We start from the raw sequence: 19,515 nt of genomic DNA, 5'->3' as shown, positions 1-19,515 counted from the left end.
GGGTTCAAGAGAAACAGGCTCATGAAGACTTAGTCTGCATCAGCAGGTCAGCATTTGGAGCAGGTTTTTTGTCACGGAACTATCTTTCGCGTCTCTTTTATAGCCTCCTGGGGAAAGGACTGACTGACAGGAACACAGCAATAGGTTGTAGCAATAGGCAGGTCACCTAGCTGTGCTAGGAGGGAGCGTGCACATGGACTTCCAGTACTTGGAACTGTACTATTCCCAAACTATTCAGCTGAATTTTAGAGCATTGTTGGAGCACAGTTCAGCAGAGGCCTCTCGGAGTAAAGCAACAATTCCACAGCCTTTTAGTTGGTCGGCTTGTCTCCCCCAGCAGAACGCTGTAGTTCGCTTGCTCTTTTGATTCTGTTGCACCAGCAATGTCTAAGAGACATGCTTTTTTCCCTAAGCAAACAGATGTAATTATAGCAGATGGCATCACTTTTGCTTGCTTGGTTGTTTTTTGGTAAGTGGTTGTATGGGGAGCTGAAGGAGAGGTCTTCCATTTACCTTGTGGTGGTTCCATCTACATTCCTTGCTGGCTGGATCCCTGGGGTAAAGGTTGTGTCCCTGGTGTGTCCTCCCAGCCAGGGAAGTTTCCAGCTGTGGGGACAAGAGTAGGGAGTGAGAGACAATATTCCTGGGAGCTTGATCCACAGTCAGCTCTGGTGGATGACAAAGAAGAGATCTTTTCTAGGTGCCAAAGAGGGACTGTATTGGGTTAATGTGCCACTTCGCAGGTGTACAGTGCGGAGGTTTCTTCTTTTTAACTTGTATTTGGAGCTACCTCCCTCCCAACGGGCCTGAGTTTTCTTCCTTTCCCTTGTTTTGGTTTGTGCCCTGAGAAGAGCTAATGTCAGGAATTCTGAGCTCTTGGGGAGCTCTGGAGGTCATCTGCTTGGGAGGAAAGAAGTGGGAGGTTCTTCTGTAGGTGTGATCACAGTGGGGCTGAGGAGCAGTACTTCTCCTGTGTTGAGGATGGGAAATTTTCAAGAAGAACAGAGGCAAGTCTACATTGTGTTCTCTCCCTCCACGCTGGGGAAATGTCTGAAGCAGTGCTTTGTGCTTTCCATAAACACAAGCCTTTCTTTTCTGCAGTCTTAGGGTAGCTTTGCATGATTCGATAGATCTTCTCTTCCTGCTCAGTGGATACCTCTTTCTGTTCCCTTATCTTCTTGCTAAATGCAAATGTGGCCTGAAGGACTGGAAGAACTCCTGCTCTTTCTTATCTTTCATGATTACAAAATTGTATTCAGACTTGTCCTGAGTTCCCGACAGTTTCAGGCTTTTACACAAATTAGTCTCTTAGCCTCACAGTATTTGTCACCAAGCAGAGACATCACAGGTTGTGTCCATTTCTGCGTCAGTGACCTTTTTATTATGCACACCTGGAACAGATTCTGGATCAGGTTGTGTGTCAGACATCAGCGCATGGAGAACTAATTTAAGTGTGAGGTGGCAAGCTTTCCTACCTGTGTAATTTCAAATGTGTTTTTTTAGAAGTTAATACAAGGCCTAGTTATTGGGTTAAGAGTGTTTTACTCTGAAAAAGTGGTCTTTCTTGATCACCACACTTTTTTAAAAAAATCAGCCAATTGAAATGGGTACTATGAAAAATGTTTTTCAGTCTCTTCTGAATGCTGTTTGTGGTAGTCAACAATCAAATGGCATTAACTTGCAGAATACATACATGCCTTCATGCTATATGAGAAGTGATGATAATTGGAGGGACTACAGAAAATGCTCTAATTTCTAAGGCAGATCTTGTATGCTGTTGCTTACCTGACATAATCCATGGTATTTTTCATCCACCTGAAATTTTGCTCAGATTTTTTTAATAATACAGCTTATATAGTTAGGGAATCAAAAGCATTTTTGTCTGAACTCCAAGAAATTACTTCCTTGTTATCTTGTATGTCATCTTCATTTCTTAGTGAAAGCGAGGGAATTAGCAGCACTAGGTGAGAGCTCTGTGTCTAACGAAAAATCAGTCGCCATTTTTAATCGTTACTAATGTCTCCTTGAAAAATCAGGCTGTTGTGCTTGGAAGATATTTATGTTTAATGTATAGGAAATTTATTTTTAAAGGTTTACGTGCTTTCTTTGAAACAAAAAGATTTTTATGTAGTTCTCAAATGATACAATAATAATAGTGGGGTTTGTCTGTTTCTTTCTCAGCACTAATTAAAAAAAGGGAACTTCTAAACCACAATCACATTCATGAACTACATAAAGATTAACTCTCAAAATGAGAAGTGCTGTTGGAGTTGAGGAAAACATTCCTCGACTTCATCATGGTGCTTGACAACGCTAGAAGGCAGAAAATATTTTCACAGAATCACAGAATGGTTGGGGTTGGAAGGGACCTCTGAAGATCAAGTCCAACCCACCTGCTAAAGCAGGTTCACCCAGAGCAGATCACACAGGAAGGTGTCCAGGCGGGTTTTGAATGTCTCCAGAGAAGGAGACTCCACAACCTCTCTGGGCAGCCTGTTCCAGTGCTGTGTCACCCTCAAAGTAAATAAGTTTCTCCTCATATTCAGATGGAACCTCCTGTGCTTCAGTCTGTGCCCGTTGTCCCTCATCCTATCGTTGGGCACCACTGAAAGGAGTCTGGTCCCATCCTCTTGACATCCACCCTTGAGATATTTATAAACATTGATAAGATCCCCTCTCAGCCTTCTCTTCTCCAGGCTGAACAGACCCAGCTCTCTCAGTCTCTCCTCATAAGAAAGGTGCTCCAGACCCCTAATCATCCCTGTAGCTCTCCGCTGGACTCCCTCCAGTGATTCCTTGTCCTTCTTAAACTGGGGAGCCCAAAACTGGACTTATTACTTAACTCATTAATTTTCGTTAATGAGTTGTCAGATTAGCCAGGCTTTATAAGTTGAATACAATACCTTGAATGATGCCATCGAACACTTTAGTAGAAATCTGAGTAGTTCTATAGATAATGAGCATGCTTTGAGAACCTGCTTTAGGACTGGGTAAATGTTTTTCATTACCCTCAGCCTGGAGATGATACTGGAATTCTTCTCTAGTTAAAAGTCCAGTTTTGAGTATGATAGAAGTCTTAACAGCTGAGATAACTGCTATTTTGAGCCACAGAGTGCACAAGAATAGTCCGTAATTTAGGAAGGTCTATCTGTCTTTTAAATCACACGTTGTTTTAGAAGTCAGGGCAGAAGAGAGGAGAAAGAGACAGAAAAACAATTAACATTGAGAAATCTGTTACTTGGACAGAAATGTTCCCAAAGTAACCTAAAAATTTATCTGGCAGGCTCTCTCTCCCTGCTGCACAACAGCACAGACATTGATTATACTAACTAGATGCAGACCATTACTTTTCTGGCAGCCTTCCTGGTCAGGAAGCACACAAGTCTGATTATAGGTGGCAGCCCAAAGCACCCCAGAAGCTCCAGTGCTTTTGTGAGGAGCAGCAGCTGCAGTTTACAAACTGAAGACTTCATACCTGCCATACCACATCACAGCTCAGTCTGATCTTTACCTAAAAAGAAGGTATAAAGATAAATAGTTTGTATTTACTTTTTATGATCTGGGGCATACTCATTCCGCCTGGACTTTATGATAACGATATTGGGACATCTCTCTTAAGTGGCTGCAGAAAAAGGCCAGTAGATCACTTCATCTTCAGAGACAAAGCTGTCTTCTCATGAAGCAAGTGGTAATTTAGATAAAGATAATATTAATAAATTTATTTCCCATTAAGAAGCAGAATGCATGCCTCATTTTCTTCAGGCGTGAATACATGATATACCTCTTAATTTATGATACTGTACCTTAATGTAAGAGTTATCATTTAGATAATTGGTTAATTGCATTACCAACAGGAGTGTGTGTTAGTGGTACAGAAATTTAACAGTTGACTGCTACATTACTAGTTTAACTCTGCACTGGTGGTTGAGCTATTTCTTGTAGTGGAGATAGAAATTACCAGTCTGTGAAATCTAGATAAGGGCTATGTAACCAAAAGGCAGTGCTTATTAGGGAAGCTTTCACCGTTTTCTCACTTTTGCCTGCCCTGTCTTTTTGGTTTTGTGAATGTGAAAGACAACTGCAGAAACCTTGATAGATTTACAGGAGAGATACAAAAATGGTTTGGCTGGAAGAAGTATGTTATAATGAGAGACTGGGGATCTCAGACTGATTTAGTTTCTTAAAAAGAAGACTGAATGATGTTTTCACTGCTTCATACATGCCTTTTCACAGGAATGAAGTGGCTACTTAAAAGGTTTTCTAAGCTTACAGAGAAATGTGTTAGTGACTTGAAATTAAAGTCTGACAAATTGCCTTAAAATTTTTAGCAATATGTGGTTAGCCTTTGAAATTATTTACCAAGGAAAGTCAGAGGGTCTTCATTTATTGAAATCTTAAACTTTATTGCTTTTCTGGAAGACAGGCTTCTGTTAAACAAACAGTATTGCATTCATTGAGGTAATACAAGAAGTCAGCCTAGATATTTTCATGCTCCAACAACCAAGAAAATTTGCTTTTTCTCCATTAGCAATCAGAGAATTTTGGTTTAAAAATTTGATATCAGGCAGAGTAACTTTTTTTTTAGTAATTTGTCTAGTGTGGTTTTTTTTTCTTCTTCTTGCAGTTTGTTCTAATGCTAATCCAGCAATTCTAGTATTATTTGTAAAATTGGAGCTGGAAACAGAAGAGAGCTAATGATGAAAGAATGTTGTAGTGCTGTGGTTAGACAATCAATAATTGACCACTTGTACCTTTTATAATAACGTGCTATGTTACATAATGATCTGAAATAAATTCAGCGCTAGAAAAAGTGAGAGAATCTTGGCAAATTAAGTAAAATCTGGTTCAAGTTTCATAATCTGTCTTGCAAAAAAAAAGTCAAAACATACCTAAATTCATGCAGGACACTTTGACATGCAGAGCACCTTGGTGCAGAAGTTAGAATTTGTGGTATTTGACTCAAACAGGGCTTAAAAAAAGGAGCAGCTGCCCTGATTTATGCTTTGCCACCTGTATTTCTACCAGGCCTTTGCTAGTAAACATTTACAGTACCTTTTCTCTTCACCATTTCCTTCATCTGAAGAATTTCTTCTCTTCGTCAAGCTGCAGAGCAGTGACACCAGGGTCCAACTGTGGCACCTGCATGTGCTAGAGGAACAGTATTGCTGGGGATATCTTTGTGGGACAAATATGGCCAGCATCTGAGTATTTTGTATCCAACGATAATGTCTGGTACAGGAAGCAGGGTTTTAAAAACATTGCAGTAGAGCGCACTAAAGCTGGTGTCACTGTGCTGGGCTGTTAGGTAAAGCAGGATGCATAACACGTTGGTCATCCGCAAGCATGGATATCTTGAAGTTAACAGAAATTTAGGGTACTAGCTGTATTGCTTAAAAACAATCCCTCCCCAAAACCACAAGCAACAACAACAAAACCTTTCCCCATGAATCTCAAAGTACCAAAAGCTATTTTCCTCTTTCAGCCACTGTAGACTATAATAGTAATGGGGCAGATTAGCCAAAACAGAGGAAATATGAAATTTAGCATTGTAAATTAATTTCTTATCACATTTTTCTTTCTGGATCCTATTCATTAACAAACATACATGGCAGGAAAATAACGTGCAATGTGTATATTCAATGAACTGAAGTGCTTTTACTTTCCAGATGAAACAAAATCACTGTAGCAGTTGGAGCTGGCAGGTAGATTGTATGTACCCTCTTTGCAGAGTTGTAATTTGAAAGAAATTAAAGAAAATTACAAGTATTTACTTTCATGAGGCGGTAAAGGAAAAGAATAGCTTGAATTGTAACCCTTGATTCTAACGTGCTGTGGATTGTTGGTGCAAAAATGAATCCTCCTGAAACTGGTAGAGTACCTTTTTTATTGTCTACAGGGTAAGTTCAGCTTTTACTTTTGAGACTTTAATGTTTTGCTGATTTGCAAAATAAAAAAGTATTAAATATATAGCCTATATTTGAGTTATTAGGTAGATAAACCATCCAGATACTTTAACTGCTATTTGATAAATATTGCTGAATATATTATTTTTTGACGTCAGAGGGACCACTTAATTTTGATACTATCACTGTCATTTTACAGTACCATTAATAAGTTGGTCAGATGATTAGTGTGCAATGAATATGAATGCTGAAGATTAGAACAGGCGCTGGGAAGTACAAATGTCTTTGTGAATTGGATTTAAAATCTACTTTGGTGTGCAAGCCTTAATTAAAAAAAGAATCATAGTTTTGTTATGAGATCACAGAAATAATGTTGAGCGACCAATGCCATCCAACTCTTTGTAATAAGGCAAACACAGATCTTAGTCCCAGGAAAAGCTTTAGTGTGGTAGATTTACAGTTCTCTTATTCTTGACAGGATCAGCATGGGAAATGTTTGTTTATAGGCTGGAGCCAGGCCTCCTGCTCAAGAGCTGATTGTTTAAAAACAAACACAATTGAAATCAAGCCACAAGAAAAACAGGCCACTGAGCTGGATAGCAAAAGTCTGGTTTAGGAATTAACCTCTTTCATGTGTATAGAGCTGAACTCATTGGAAAATCCAACTCTAGAAAAGAATGTTTCACTGTGGAATACAACAGCAGAGGACTTTTTGTGAGGTTTTAATGTTCTTGTAGAAAAATGAATATGGATATTGAAGGTACATGTTCTACATAAATCCTAGCTCAACTTGCAGGAAAGTAGCTGCTGTAGACACCTATCAAGTTCAAATTCTGATGCCTGTGTTTGGCAGAGAGGAGTGGGGAGACCCAATAGGAATAAAGATTTGCTTTTAAACATAGCTTTACATCATCCCTTTCAGAGGCATTTCTTCTCTTTTACTTACTAATCAGTTCAGTTTTTCATGCTACAAATTAGTATTATGATGTAAAATATGTAAACTATGTAACTTAATCCATCGTATGGCCTTACATTTTTATCACATACTAGGATGTGAGTACACCTCATCTTTAAGAGAGATCCATCCGGAAATCTGGACAAGAAAGCCTCTGAGCATTATCAGTAGCTGTGAGTACATCTTGTCAATGCTTATTCTAATACAGCAGCATTCTCAGAAGACCTTCCTGTACAGCCCCTGCTTTATCTATACAGATATTGGCATTTCCTTGTGCAAACCCAAACTCTGAATCTGTTTATCTACCCTTTGAAGATTCTGAGTCTTTCCAAAATATAAAAATCACAACCCAAGAAGTCTGTGTTGAAGAGAACTGGGGCTTTTATTTTAGGGTTTTCTTTTTCTTTTTTTTTTTTTTTTTGTCTAGAATATGTCAGAAAGTTCCACTGCCATTCCTTAATTTTTAAATACTTTTTGCATTACAAAGTTTTGATTGTTCTATGCTGAGTCAGTGACTTTCTGGTAGGAATTATCCAATTTTTCTGCCTCTTGCAAGCACTGACCAGCTATATCCTTCCTTCCTTTCTATCTTCATATTTCACCCCCTCTTTTAAACACTTCTCTCTATTCCAGTGTGTTTGTGAGCGCACTTGTCTTTTCCAGTCTGATTAAGTTTTCTGTGCAGATTTAGCAAATATCTTGTGGTCCTGTCCCACAAAAGCCTCTCAAATATATATTCTTTTAGAAAGTTGATAGGCTCTTGAGCTTCAAATATTGGAAATCTCCTGCTCATTTTGGTAAGTCAAGCCACAGGGCAGGGGGTGACAACTGAAAGCAAGCTGTCTAATTTCCAAATTCAGAATCACCCTAATGTTTTCCTACACAGACATCCAAAGCAATGTGATGCTTATGTGCATCGAAGTGGACATAAATACCTCTCTTCCCCTAGACTTTGCTCCGTACCAACCTTTTGTATTTATATTATTTTATCTACCTTAAAATTAATCTAGATGCTAGTTTTTATGCTGCATTTGAAACAACAATGCTAGGAAAAGTAAAACATATTTTTTCCACTTAGATTAGTAAATTTGCATTAGTAAAAAAGCAACTCAGGAAGGTAGAGGTACAGAAAGAGTGTCTGTGCAGAGGTGTTCTTTATATTTTAATATGCTTTTCAAGTCTTGCAGGCAATATAGGATTAAAGAAATGTGATTTTTGTGGTAATCGTTTGTGGGATGGAATAAAATAGATGTAGCTTTTATGTTACTTAGTGTTCAGTAAAGCTTGTTAGGGTTTAACAAAATGAAAACTAACAGCACGCCTCCACGTTTAACCTCCCAAAGAAGATTTCTGTTTTGAGTTCACATGAGTGAGAGTCAAAGGCTTTAACTAGTCAGTGGTCACCCTTCCTCATCCTCCCTACAGTTTATATGCTAAAACTTCATTACAGCTATGTGAGTAATATCTCCAACTTCTGAAAATCAATGTGGGGAGAAGCTCACCCAATTTATGTGTGTGTACACTGTTAAGCTGGATTTCTCCCTGTTTTGCTCCAGGTTTCTCTTTCATTTTGCTTGCTACATGTATGACAGATTGCTCTTATGATTCTGTTTAGACTGTAAAAGCTGCCTCTTCCTAGATGAAACCTAGCTTAATAATTAAAATTAATATGAGGACTTCTTGCTTCCTCTGCCCAGTCTGTTTCCCTGCAGGCTTCCTCCCTCACATCACACTGCAGAAACACAATTAGATGGTCTTAAGGCATTTTTCTCATTGTCTTGAAACAAGCCCGGGGCCCTGGTGGTGTTTCATATTGTGCTATGCTAGCTCTGCAGCTGTTACTGCAGATCTGTGTCCTGAAGCAGATAACAAAACCTGCAGATCTTGCCAAAGATTATAGCAATGGGAAAACAGGGCTGGGCTGATACTCATCCAGCCTCAACAGTCGCCACTGCCTCTCTTCATCTGTGGGGAGAGATTTGGACTATTGGGCGCCACCACCCCCACTAGCACCATCTCGCTGTCAGCTATCTGGCAGAGCCTCAGCACCAGAGCTATGCTTCAGCTATGGCAGTGTGTCAGTTCTCTCAAATTCTGCAAAGAATAATCCCTTGGAGGGAGGCAGAGCTCTCAGCCTTTTTAATTTGGAATGCCAAGGAAGTGCAGAAGTAGTTTTGATCCCTTCTGATTCTTCTCCAACAAAATCTAGAATTGGGTTATTCTGAAATAATACCATATTAGTATGGTAAGTTCTGAAACAGGGTCCTGCTTCACTGAAACATGCATACTTTGAGTAACTGGCATGGAAAAACTGAGATCCTGAGAGATTTGTGCTATGTCCTGTTATATTCCAAAAAGCAGTCTTTCCTTAAAATGTAAATGCTCTTTAGTAGTTATTCAGTATTCACCAACTATGCTTTCAAACCTTTACTCATGTTTTAGCCCATGTTATCTAATGGGATTATAAATTTTAATTAAAATAAAACATAAATGCTTAATTCAGCTGGCACCAAACATGAACATAGTTTGTATAACACAATCTACAAGTGTCTGCTTAAAGTGGCAAAATCATAGTTTGTACTCATTTACACCAGAAGGGCTTCCTGAAATACGTTTTAACCAGCTGCTGGTTACCTATTTCATGTAGATTGAATGGAAGGGCTGATTAACTGTGGTCTATAGTGTATTTTATTTCGGAATCTGAATAATTATGTGGCTCGGGAGGATTATAAGAGTAATGAAATGTAGATAACAGATAGCCTGTATCATGTACTAGAAAAAAAGAGTAATGTCTCTTCCACGTAATTTGTTGCTGAAAACTTTTATTAAAAAACATAACTTTTACAATAATAGAACACAAAACTATTTAAGATTGATGGCCTGATATCTGGAATGCCTTTTAACAAAGGCACATTTATAGTATCATTTATATTGAACTAAACCTAAGAAAAACCCCATCAGATACTTCATTGAACTTTTGTCAAACTCTGAATTATTTTTTTTCAATTCTTAGTTTTTTTAAAATTATATTTATTCAAGCTTGAGCAGCTTCATTGCCCATTCTGAATTCCGTTGAAAGCATGTGAGTTCCCGTATGCTTTACACATCTATTCTTGCTTAACAAATGAAATTCTAAATTAACATATTTCTTTATTAAGTGTCGAAAATAAGTATATTGATTCGCAAAAGTGCTGAGTACATAGCTTGACTGAAATTTATAGAAATGTCGTTTGTCTGTTTTTTCTGGGGCAGGAATGAAATTACCGCCTAATTTAAAATATTGAACTTCCTTTTAATACATTTTTGAATGTGAAGTATTTTCTGTCTTGTACCAGAGACCTCCTGGAATCATCCAATACTAAACAGATGATAACAGAGCTGATGCAGCTGATGAATTTGAGGAATTGCTCATAAACCGACTAACAAGCTGTGAGCAGTTTCCTGCAGTTAAATAAAATTATCTAATATTTCAGGCAGCACTGCTCTACCTAAAAAGAATGTGGTTTATGACCTCAGCATTTGTATTATCTCGGCAGTAAGATAAACACTGAAATGTCTGAATGAAAGTCTTCTAAAGTAAGTATTTCTTTTGGCATATTGATGTTATTGAGCACATTCCGTGCAACAATGGAAATGTTCAAACGGTCAAGTGAAGGAACCTCAAAACCACTTACCACTTACAAAGCCTGAGTCAAAATCAGGTACCAACTTTCTCAATGCATTAGTATGTGCGTATTAGTGCAATTTTTTCTGACTAAAGTGCCCTTGCACAATATTTCTCAGTATATACGTACTTAGACCTCTCGGTTGAACAAAAATGTTCTGTGATGTTACGCATGGAAATTTTCTGACATGTTACTGAATAAGACAAAATGTATCACCGCTGGGCATCATCAAACAGTCCACTTTTATTTCAGTGCCTCAGGATTCTATTTGCACTGTATACCTTGCTGCTTGTTCCAGTAAAATCAGAAAACTTAACAGAATGATGATTTAATTTGATCTATAAAGTTGAGTTCTTACAGTAAATATGTGAAGCAGAATACAACCTCTGCTAATGTGTTATTGGACAATCAGCTCAATTTCATAACCAATTAAGTGTCTCGATAGCTAGTGGTCTGGAGATTTTCAGGGTCTAAATTTCTTAAAATTAATTCTGGGGGTTTTGGTCTTAGCAGGTTGATTTATTAGGTTCCGCACATAACTGTAAATCCAACTTTAAAAGAAAATAGGTTGATTATAGAAAGCACTTATTTTGTGCTTAAAGGACTTCCTTTTGAATGCCTTGTTGCTAAGATGTTAATTTTTCGGAGAAGTGTGGAATTATCTTACTGTTTCAGTAGAAAATTTTCATTACTTGTTTCAGGTGCATCGATCTGTTGGTAAGCCTAAGAAAAGTAGGTTTGGGGAGATCTTAGCATCTGATAAGAGTAAGATCCAGGACACTGCTTGCAGAACTGAGCACAAAATGGCCCATGTTAAGTTGTCATAGATGTGCTCTTGATTGCTTTTGCTTTGACCAAACTGGGAGCAAGTGCAGAGCAGAGCTCATCTTAAAACTCCATAACTGCTCAGGAAACACAGAACTGTAGTTGCTGTGAAATACCTGGCATGAGGAGTTAGCCACAATTAATCAGGGCAACTGATAATTATTCTAGCACCACTGAACAAAGCAGCTTCTCTTCCCCGTATCTGTATTAGCCAAAATAGATAGCGAAACACTTTCAGAAGAGAGGGGAACCTTATTTTATCATCTGTTCTCATCTCCTACAGACTACAGAATTGGCCATAGGATCTTCATCACTGTATTCCTAGTCCAGTGGCTGGGTCTGGAACTAGCATTTGGGAAAACATGCAGCCTTGTTTTAAAGATTTCCATTAATTGGCTAATTGTTCTCTCTGTTTAAAACAGAAAGGGCAATGTGTATTCTCAAGCTCTGTCGTGACGTGGATGAAGGATTAATATATTATTTTAGTTATATAAATTTCCCATTGCAGCTACAGGAAGAATTAATATTTGGAACAATGTCTTTTTATTTTTAGATACATTTAGTTTGACACGTCTTTTGACTTATTTAATAAAAGACATTATGTGATCACTTTTCATTTTATCTTCTGTTGTCACCAGTTGTTCTTCATAACTGGCAGCTACAGAGAAAATCAGTGCCTCGTGATCACTGTTACAAATTACTAAAAATTCAATGACCACCTAAAGAAATCTGTGCTGTAGGAAAATATAAGTCTTAAGTTTTGATCTTATGTACAGTTTATATAGATAATCTTCAATTTTTTTGCTTGAAGGGCACAAAACTTACTAAAACCTTCTCTAAACCTGTTATCAACAAATTGGTAGCTTATACAAGCAGGAATAACACAAATACTAACACAACATTCACGCTTAACTTTTAAATGCTGTGGGTTTTAGTATCAAATCATTGTAGATGGTTGCATTTGTTATCAGTAACTGCAGATGTGGTAACCTGCATGTGTTATGTGTATTCTGGGCGTACAAATATGCATGGAGCAAATACTGTGTTAACTATTAATATCTGAAGGTTGAGGAAAAAAAAGAAATTAAAATGGCTGAGTTAAAGCTACCTGTATGACTTCTATTGTAAGAGAGAGTGTTAGACTACCATCTGTACCCAGTGCATACAGATGGCTAGCAAATGGTCCAATTTGCATAGTCCTCTTAAAAGGCAGTAAATTCAATAAAATGCAGTTTTGTCATAATTTTTTTTAAATTGGTGTCTCTATATGTTGTTGTGCACACCCTTGGTTATGTTAAAGTGCCTTTCTGGTTTTAGAAAATTGCAAAATACACAGCCCTCTCAATTGTTTCTCAGTTTAGTTTTCCACAACCTCCAGTATACATTAGGACAAGAGTATCATTCTCTACCAGCATATTCTCTGTAGCTTTTTAACAGATGTATTTGTAAACAAGCTTTACAGATATGCTCCTCCTCCTGTTTGGTATTTGTCATGCTTTTGCCTAAACTTGTGCCTGCAGTTGTAAACTTCTCTGAAACTACAGCTCCTGTGAATAGAATCAATACACCCCTCACTCACTTCTATAGATACCAGTTTTCACACATCGTTGCCTTTCTTGTTTTTATCTGTATGTGTCAGTGAGCTTGCTGAGGCTGATGACTACCTGAAAAAAGATGAGGAAGCCCACTGTGAATGCAGACTCTTAATGTTGTTTGTTACTACTGCAAGAAGTACAACCTCGAAGTATAGCACTTTCAGGGTGGCTGCCTGGCCATGTAGAACTTTTACAGACTAGTAACTAAATGGCTTCTTTTTCAGAGGTGAATTTAGAGGTAGTGGTTTCTGTTAATTATTTTATATATATGTATGTGTGTATATATATATGCATACACAAATGGAAATTGGAAATTATTGATATTCCAAAAATGGAATATGAAATTATACACCTACACATTATTTGCAAAACATTGGCTAGAGTCATTACCTCTGAGCATCTGCTTTTCACAAGTTGCTATTTTAGGTTTAGGGTTGACTGAGTTAAATCATGTTATTTGTACTCTTTTTCTGGAACAGATGATTCCCAAAATGACAAAGGTCTTTGAAGGTAGTCTCACAAAGAGAGGAAAATATATAGACTTAGGAGTGCTGGTAATGCTTATGGTATCAATAGTTATTTTGGGAAACAAAAGAGCTTCTAACTCATAAGAATAAAAAGTTGTGAATAGCGTTGATGTGAATTTGCATTTTACTTCAATAAATGGTCATCTTTTTCATAGCATGCGTTCAGCTATCCAGCTGTACAGGCTTGCAATTAAATACGAGCTATCTGTAAGTGCTTTAAGCCGAAAGAAATCGAAGTTGCTGAAAGCAAATTTTTCAGCTTGCATATATATCACAATGGGTATTTAACTCTTCTAGAGAATGACTCTTATGTAATTTGCATGCATGAACAGAGAAATCTATGTCAAGAAAAATAAACAAGACAAAGGTCATTGTAGACCAAAAGCTCACTCTTATTGGTGAAAAAAAAAAGTATTAATAAATTACATCATGTTTAGCATCCTCAGAGAGCAGCCAAGCACAGCAGTGTTTCACCTTCTCATAGTGCAGGGCAAAAAAAGAAGAGCTCTTTCTGTAAAATTTCTACTAATAGAAAGTTATTTAATTTAGCACAGAGAGGCATAATGTGATCCAAAAGCTTGAAACTGAAGCTAAATGTATTAATTCTACATATGGTATGACACTTTTGATAGTGAGGATAACTAACCACTGCAGCAATATACTTCAGAAATAATGGATTCTCTGCTGTTTGAAATCTCTAAGATGAAATATCTCATGGGAAGAGGAAAAAGCCTCAGTTTGAAGCCCCTTTTAAGTACAAAACCTAGGACTGTGGCATTTATTTGTACCAGAATATGTACTTTCCTTAGCAGACAAAAAATAATGTATGTGAGACTTACAGAAATTCCACAAAGGAACTGTAAAACTATGTATTCCAGGAACTGAAAGTAGCTGTGTTCAGAACTACGAATCTAGGTGATGAAGGTGTTTTCATAATTGCCATCTCTTGATAAAATCCATCCTGTGACACAGCTACAACTGACTAACCTTGTAATTGTTTTAGTTGGTTAGTGGTCTGGTTGAGTCTTTTTACCACTCTATTACTTAATTATTTAGTTAAATACGCTGGTGCTTTTTAAGCTGATAAATCACTCAACTCAGTGGGGGAGGTCTTCTGCAAGAAAAAGCTGTCCTATATTCAGGTTACACACTAAATCAATTTTACAGTTGGTTTACATAACGGAGTAACACCAGCCCACAAGCATCTGCTCTTAGGGTGCTGCATATTCCTACTCAAACATGTACCAGTCAGTGTAGATCAGATGACAGGACTCCTTCAAGCAGCAATGCTACTTCTGCAGCACCCTACAATTCCCACGTGTTTTAAAGGAGAGGCTCTAAATGGGGGTTGCCCATTTCTATGTGTGTCTTCTAATAAAAACCCATGGTTTCTGCTTATTATAACCCCTTACTTCAGTGTTTATTTCTGTACATAGAATGATTCTAGTCATGGAAGAAGTTGGTTAAATAGTCAAAAAAAATGGAGGTTTTATTTACATAGCTCGGTGTCATTTTCTTCTATGGAAGAGTTTTGGTTTTGAAAAAGGTGCCATATGTAATTTAACAGTTTTCACTCAACAGGGGATATCTGTTAGCTGCTTGGCATGACTTGACAGGAGGTCTTTTATGATAGCCTGTCTTCAGTTCCTCTGCCTTGCAAGGAGGAATGAACAGACTGCAGTCTTTGTTGTTGCAAAAAGATTTGATCTGAAAACACTTGCATCTGACACTACTAAAGAAACGCCCATCTTAACGAAGGAAAACATATCTTACCTCTAGATGTCCAGGTCCTAAGAACTTAAATGCCTGCTGCAGCTAACAGTGGTCTCAACTCCAGGAGTCAGTTCTAAACTATCTGCATTTTTGGTTCTCAGCAAACACACAAGACTTTCAAGTCTTTGGATTCCATTAGTACTAACCTCTAGAAGAATGAGAGACATCAGATCTGAAAGTATCATAGATTGAAAATGAGTCATGGAATAAGAAAGTTGTGGGATGCTTTCGAAAGTTTGGTCATAGCTCATGCTTATGAGAAGCTTTGCCCATTGATACCTCTCCTATGTAATTATTCATTTGCAGCTTTGGTGTCCACTAAAACATATCCACATATGCATGTGCTGTAACATCAGGCATTCAAGATGCAGTGAGGATGGATATGGCATGATAATATCACTTAAATACTAGTTGATCTTTATACAAGTGACCAAAAGGATTTGGAGAGAAAATCTGCATCAGGTTGTAATATTGGGAAATGGGAATTTTGTGTGACTTGTAACGGAATGGCCCAACACATGACAGTGTAAATTATTTGTTAATATCGTATTATACTGTCATGGAAGACTGCATCTTGGAAGATGAATTCAAGTACTTAAAATTAGGCATCCTAACAACTGGTTCGTGGTTTTTAATTTTTTCCAAAATAATGATAAGCTTTGGAATAATAGGATGTTGAAATACTCTATGAAAACAAGTGAAGACAGAGCAAAATATCCTATTTCACACATATAGATCTTAAAACCAGGATTAAATGTTGTTTTCAGAAAGAATATTTCTCTGTCAGAATATTATTACTGTCACACTTCTGCTGCTTGATGTACATAATTTTGATTCTACTTGTTTCACTCTGGATCCCAACAGACATCCAGACTTTGTTTTCATCTTTTTCCCTTTTATGTATTAATTAGGATAATCTGGCATGTCTGTGAAGTCCCCTGGGAGATCCAGCATTCTGATAAGAGAGAGAAGATAGTGACTGGCTTTTATCCTTGAAACCCATGATGTTTACTTTGAGGTATTCGGATCTATCTGTATTAGTCTTCCCTTTTAATATCTTCAGAGATATTCCACTCTCCTTGATAGCAGAGTCATTACTTAATAAAAAGAAAAAAAAAAGTCAAAGAATAAATTCAGTCTAAACCCTGTACTATAGCTACTTCTGCTGTATGTCCTGGTAGAGTACACTAGTAAGAAAAGATGTGACGAGATCAGGTTGTATTCCTCCGTGCTTGGCAGCAAAGCACAGAATTTGCAGAAGATGGGCTGAAGTGCCAAGAAGATGTGCCAAGTCATCATAATTCTTCAGCTCCTTCTGCTGGAAGGACCTCACTCACCACAGTTCCCAGAATATTTGAAAACCACCATCAGTCAGCAATAATGTGGCTATTTAAGCATCAGTCCCTACTTCAGGGCAGTTGGCCAGCCTGAAGCAGACAGCACAATTTCTCTCTTATTTTAGTAATTTGTGAAGTATTTCAGGGTGAACACTTAGGCAAATGAATGTGAATTATTGGAGAGTGTTTTGTTTGTTTGGGATATGCCAAATTAAATCATCTACTTTGTTAGGATGTTTCCTGGAAAATTGACTTAGCATTATACTGATGCTGAAGGGTGACAGCCACTTAATCAGGGCAATTACTAGTGTAATTTTCATTAAGGATGATCATTAGCTAGTGCCATGTATTTATACTGGATATAAAGATCAAGTTAAAGGGAAAACGCCTATCTGTTAAAAATTCCGCTCAGTTTGAAATCCCCAGTGGGTGGGTCGGTTGGTTTTGGTGCTTGTCTTCCGTCCTCTCACAACAAGTAGCGGGGAACAATACAAAGTGCCCCAGAGCAGTCATTCGAAATGGACCAAAGGATTACCATCAACCCTTAAAATGTATCCCAGACTACCATATATCTTTATTGTCCATTTTAAATAGGTTGTTTAAATGATGCACAGTTTTTTATTATTCTGTTGGTTATGATTATATTCAGGACTACAGTTTGGGAATAAGTAGCAAAGTTAGGTTTTTTTCTTGACCTTGCTGTCCTATAATGTAGTTATGGTGTTTTATATACAGCTTTGCATCTGTAGATACCAGCACACTGACATCACTGTCAAAGGAGATGAATTCTTTTGTAAAACCCTATCTCCAGCTTACAAATAGGGAAACGAAGGCACAGGGAAGAAAACATATATATATTTTTTTTTTTTTTTTACTTAAGGTTATCCAGCAGACCAGTTGGCAATGTCAGGAGTAGAGCTCAGGTCTCTGAAGGTCAGTGGTTTCCACGAAACTACTTAACAATTGGAAAAGTAATAACTTATTATTTTACAGTTTTAACCCTCAAATTTGCTAATCTATGGACTTTACTTCCCCGAGGCCAATTTTAGAACGGTTTACTGCAAGTCTCTTCACCTGTGAAAGGGGAAGTAAAGATTCTGACATTTCCCTGCAGTCCAGGTGGGCATTGGACATTTTTGTTCAGGATTTTACAATATGCTAATAAGGTCATACATAAAAAGCAGGTAGGGCTTTATGTTGTAAAATCTCATTTCTGGTCATAATCTTGATGTTTTGAACACGTATGGAGGTGTTTCACCTGTCTCATACAACATGGTTGGCAATATGTTTCATATTCATCTCTTCTGTTGTTTTACTTTTTATCATCTCTGACTCGGATGGGAAGGGCCATCATCTAAGTTAGGTAAGTGGCAATGCAGCATACAGAGAAAAAGACACAAAGAGAACACACAGTGTCACAGAGGCACCCTGAAACTCAGTTTAGACAGGTGATAAGCTCCAGACTTTATTCCAACCAGAACTGTTTAGCAGAATACCAACTAGAGACTGTGTTGTCTGAATTATTCAGCACTCTAACAACACTATAAAACACAGATTTGGATACTGGTTAGGAGATTTAGTACTACACAGCTGATTCAAACTCAAGGGAACCCACCACTATAGAATGATGATGCAAAATGCACATCTTCCCGCTCGTATGAAGTGAGGGGTCTCAGGGGTATGCAGAGGATCACTTACCCATTCAGCCATGTGTCTTGGTCCTCAAGGAACAGCCCTTAGATGGCCTGTCTAAGGAGGAGAGTCTTCAACTGCAGACCTGCTGCTCCAAGGGAAACCAACCAAAGGGGGTCTCCAGTGGACTCCATTTATACACTAGTTGAATCTGAGCTGTGGTCACTTATGGTAGTGGTCCACAAAGGTCTCTCAACCGAGGCATTTCATTGGTCAAGGGCCCTGTCTGTTGACAAAGGGGCATGTGCATGACCATGGGGGTCCATCAGCCTAGAAGTTTCTGTTGTTTTCAGGGCGGGGGTAGAGGGGAGTTGGGATGCATCTGCTACTCATAGAAAGCTACATTCATGATAAATCTGGACAACAAGATATTGCAGCAAAGCAGTGTGTCAATGTTGATTCCAAGTGAACTAGCTGGGTTGCTGAAAGCAGTGTAACTGTGGTTGCACTCAGACTGGTGATGGGACTAGGAAATGTCGTTCATAGCTAGACTTGGGTAACTGTATGGCACTGCATGGTACTTGTGTTGCTGAAACAGCAATCGTTGCATGTGCGTTTTTATGTAAGTATGAAATGACTCACTCCAAAAAGCATTTGCTCAGATTTATAAAAGAAAGCCTGCTACAAAACTGTGTTACTGACCTTACTCCTAAAATACTAATTTTATGATGTTTTAATAAGTACAAAAATCTGATACACGCCTGTGGTATATGAACCAATAATGTGTAAAAAGATATTTAAGATGCATCCTGCTGAATTTTTGCATTAATTCATGTACTTTATTTCACAGGGGAAAAAACAGGCAAGAACAGATCACTCACAAATGCACGTTTCAGCCTGATGTTGTTGGTACTTTAATTAGAACAGTGGAAAGTCAGCATGAATTCTTTTGTTTTAAAGAAATCAAGAAGAATTGAGGCTAATTAAAGGTTAATTAGAGTTTAATTGGTAGTTCTTTTTTTTTTTTCCCCTTCTTCTGGTGATAACAGGAGTGTTAGAATCCTTGACTTTGATGGCAACAGATTGGGCAGGCCTGGTGTTGATTGCTACTGCCAACATGAAAGTGGTGCTGCAGTCCTACAGCTCCAGTTCTTAATCAATGAGGTAAGGACATATTTACTGAGATTCTTCTGTATAAAATTAGTTGAGTAAGTCAATTAGTGTATTGTAATTGAGTGATATAACTTTTCACATTGACAAATTGTGCCAACAAGTAAGTGTCGTACCTCCAGAGGATGTTCAC

The 19,515-nt window shown here is 37.8% G+C and overlaps 1 protein-coding gene across 2 annotated transcripts in view; it reads left to right on the top strand.

The window, feature by feature from the left end:
* Positions 1–19,515, top strand: part of STXBP5L (syntaxin binding protein 5L) — a 191,887-nt gene that overhangs the window by 51,560 nt on the left and 120,812 nt on the right. For both annotated transcript variants that reach the window (XM_065642097.1, XM_065642087.1), the window contains exon 3: positions 19,295–19,376. In XM_065642097.1, the coding sequence (XP_065498169.1) occupies positions 19,295–19,376 (82 nt within the window). The remainder of the gene's footprint in view (positions 1–19,294; positions 19,377–19,515) is intronic.

This window comes from Caloenas nicobarica, chromosome 1, assembly GCF_036013445.1.
Source record: "Caloenas nicobarica isolate bCalNic1 chromosome 1, bCalNic1.hap1, whole genome shotgun sequence".
Taxonomy (NCBI): domain Eukaryota; kingdom Metazoa; phylum Chordata; class Aves; order Columbiformes; family Columbidae; genus Caloenas; species Caloenas nicobarica.
This window is presented reverse-complemented; position numbering and strand designations above follow the sequence as displayed.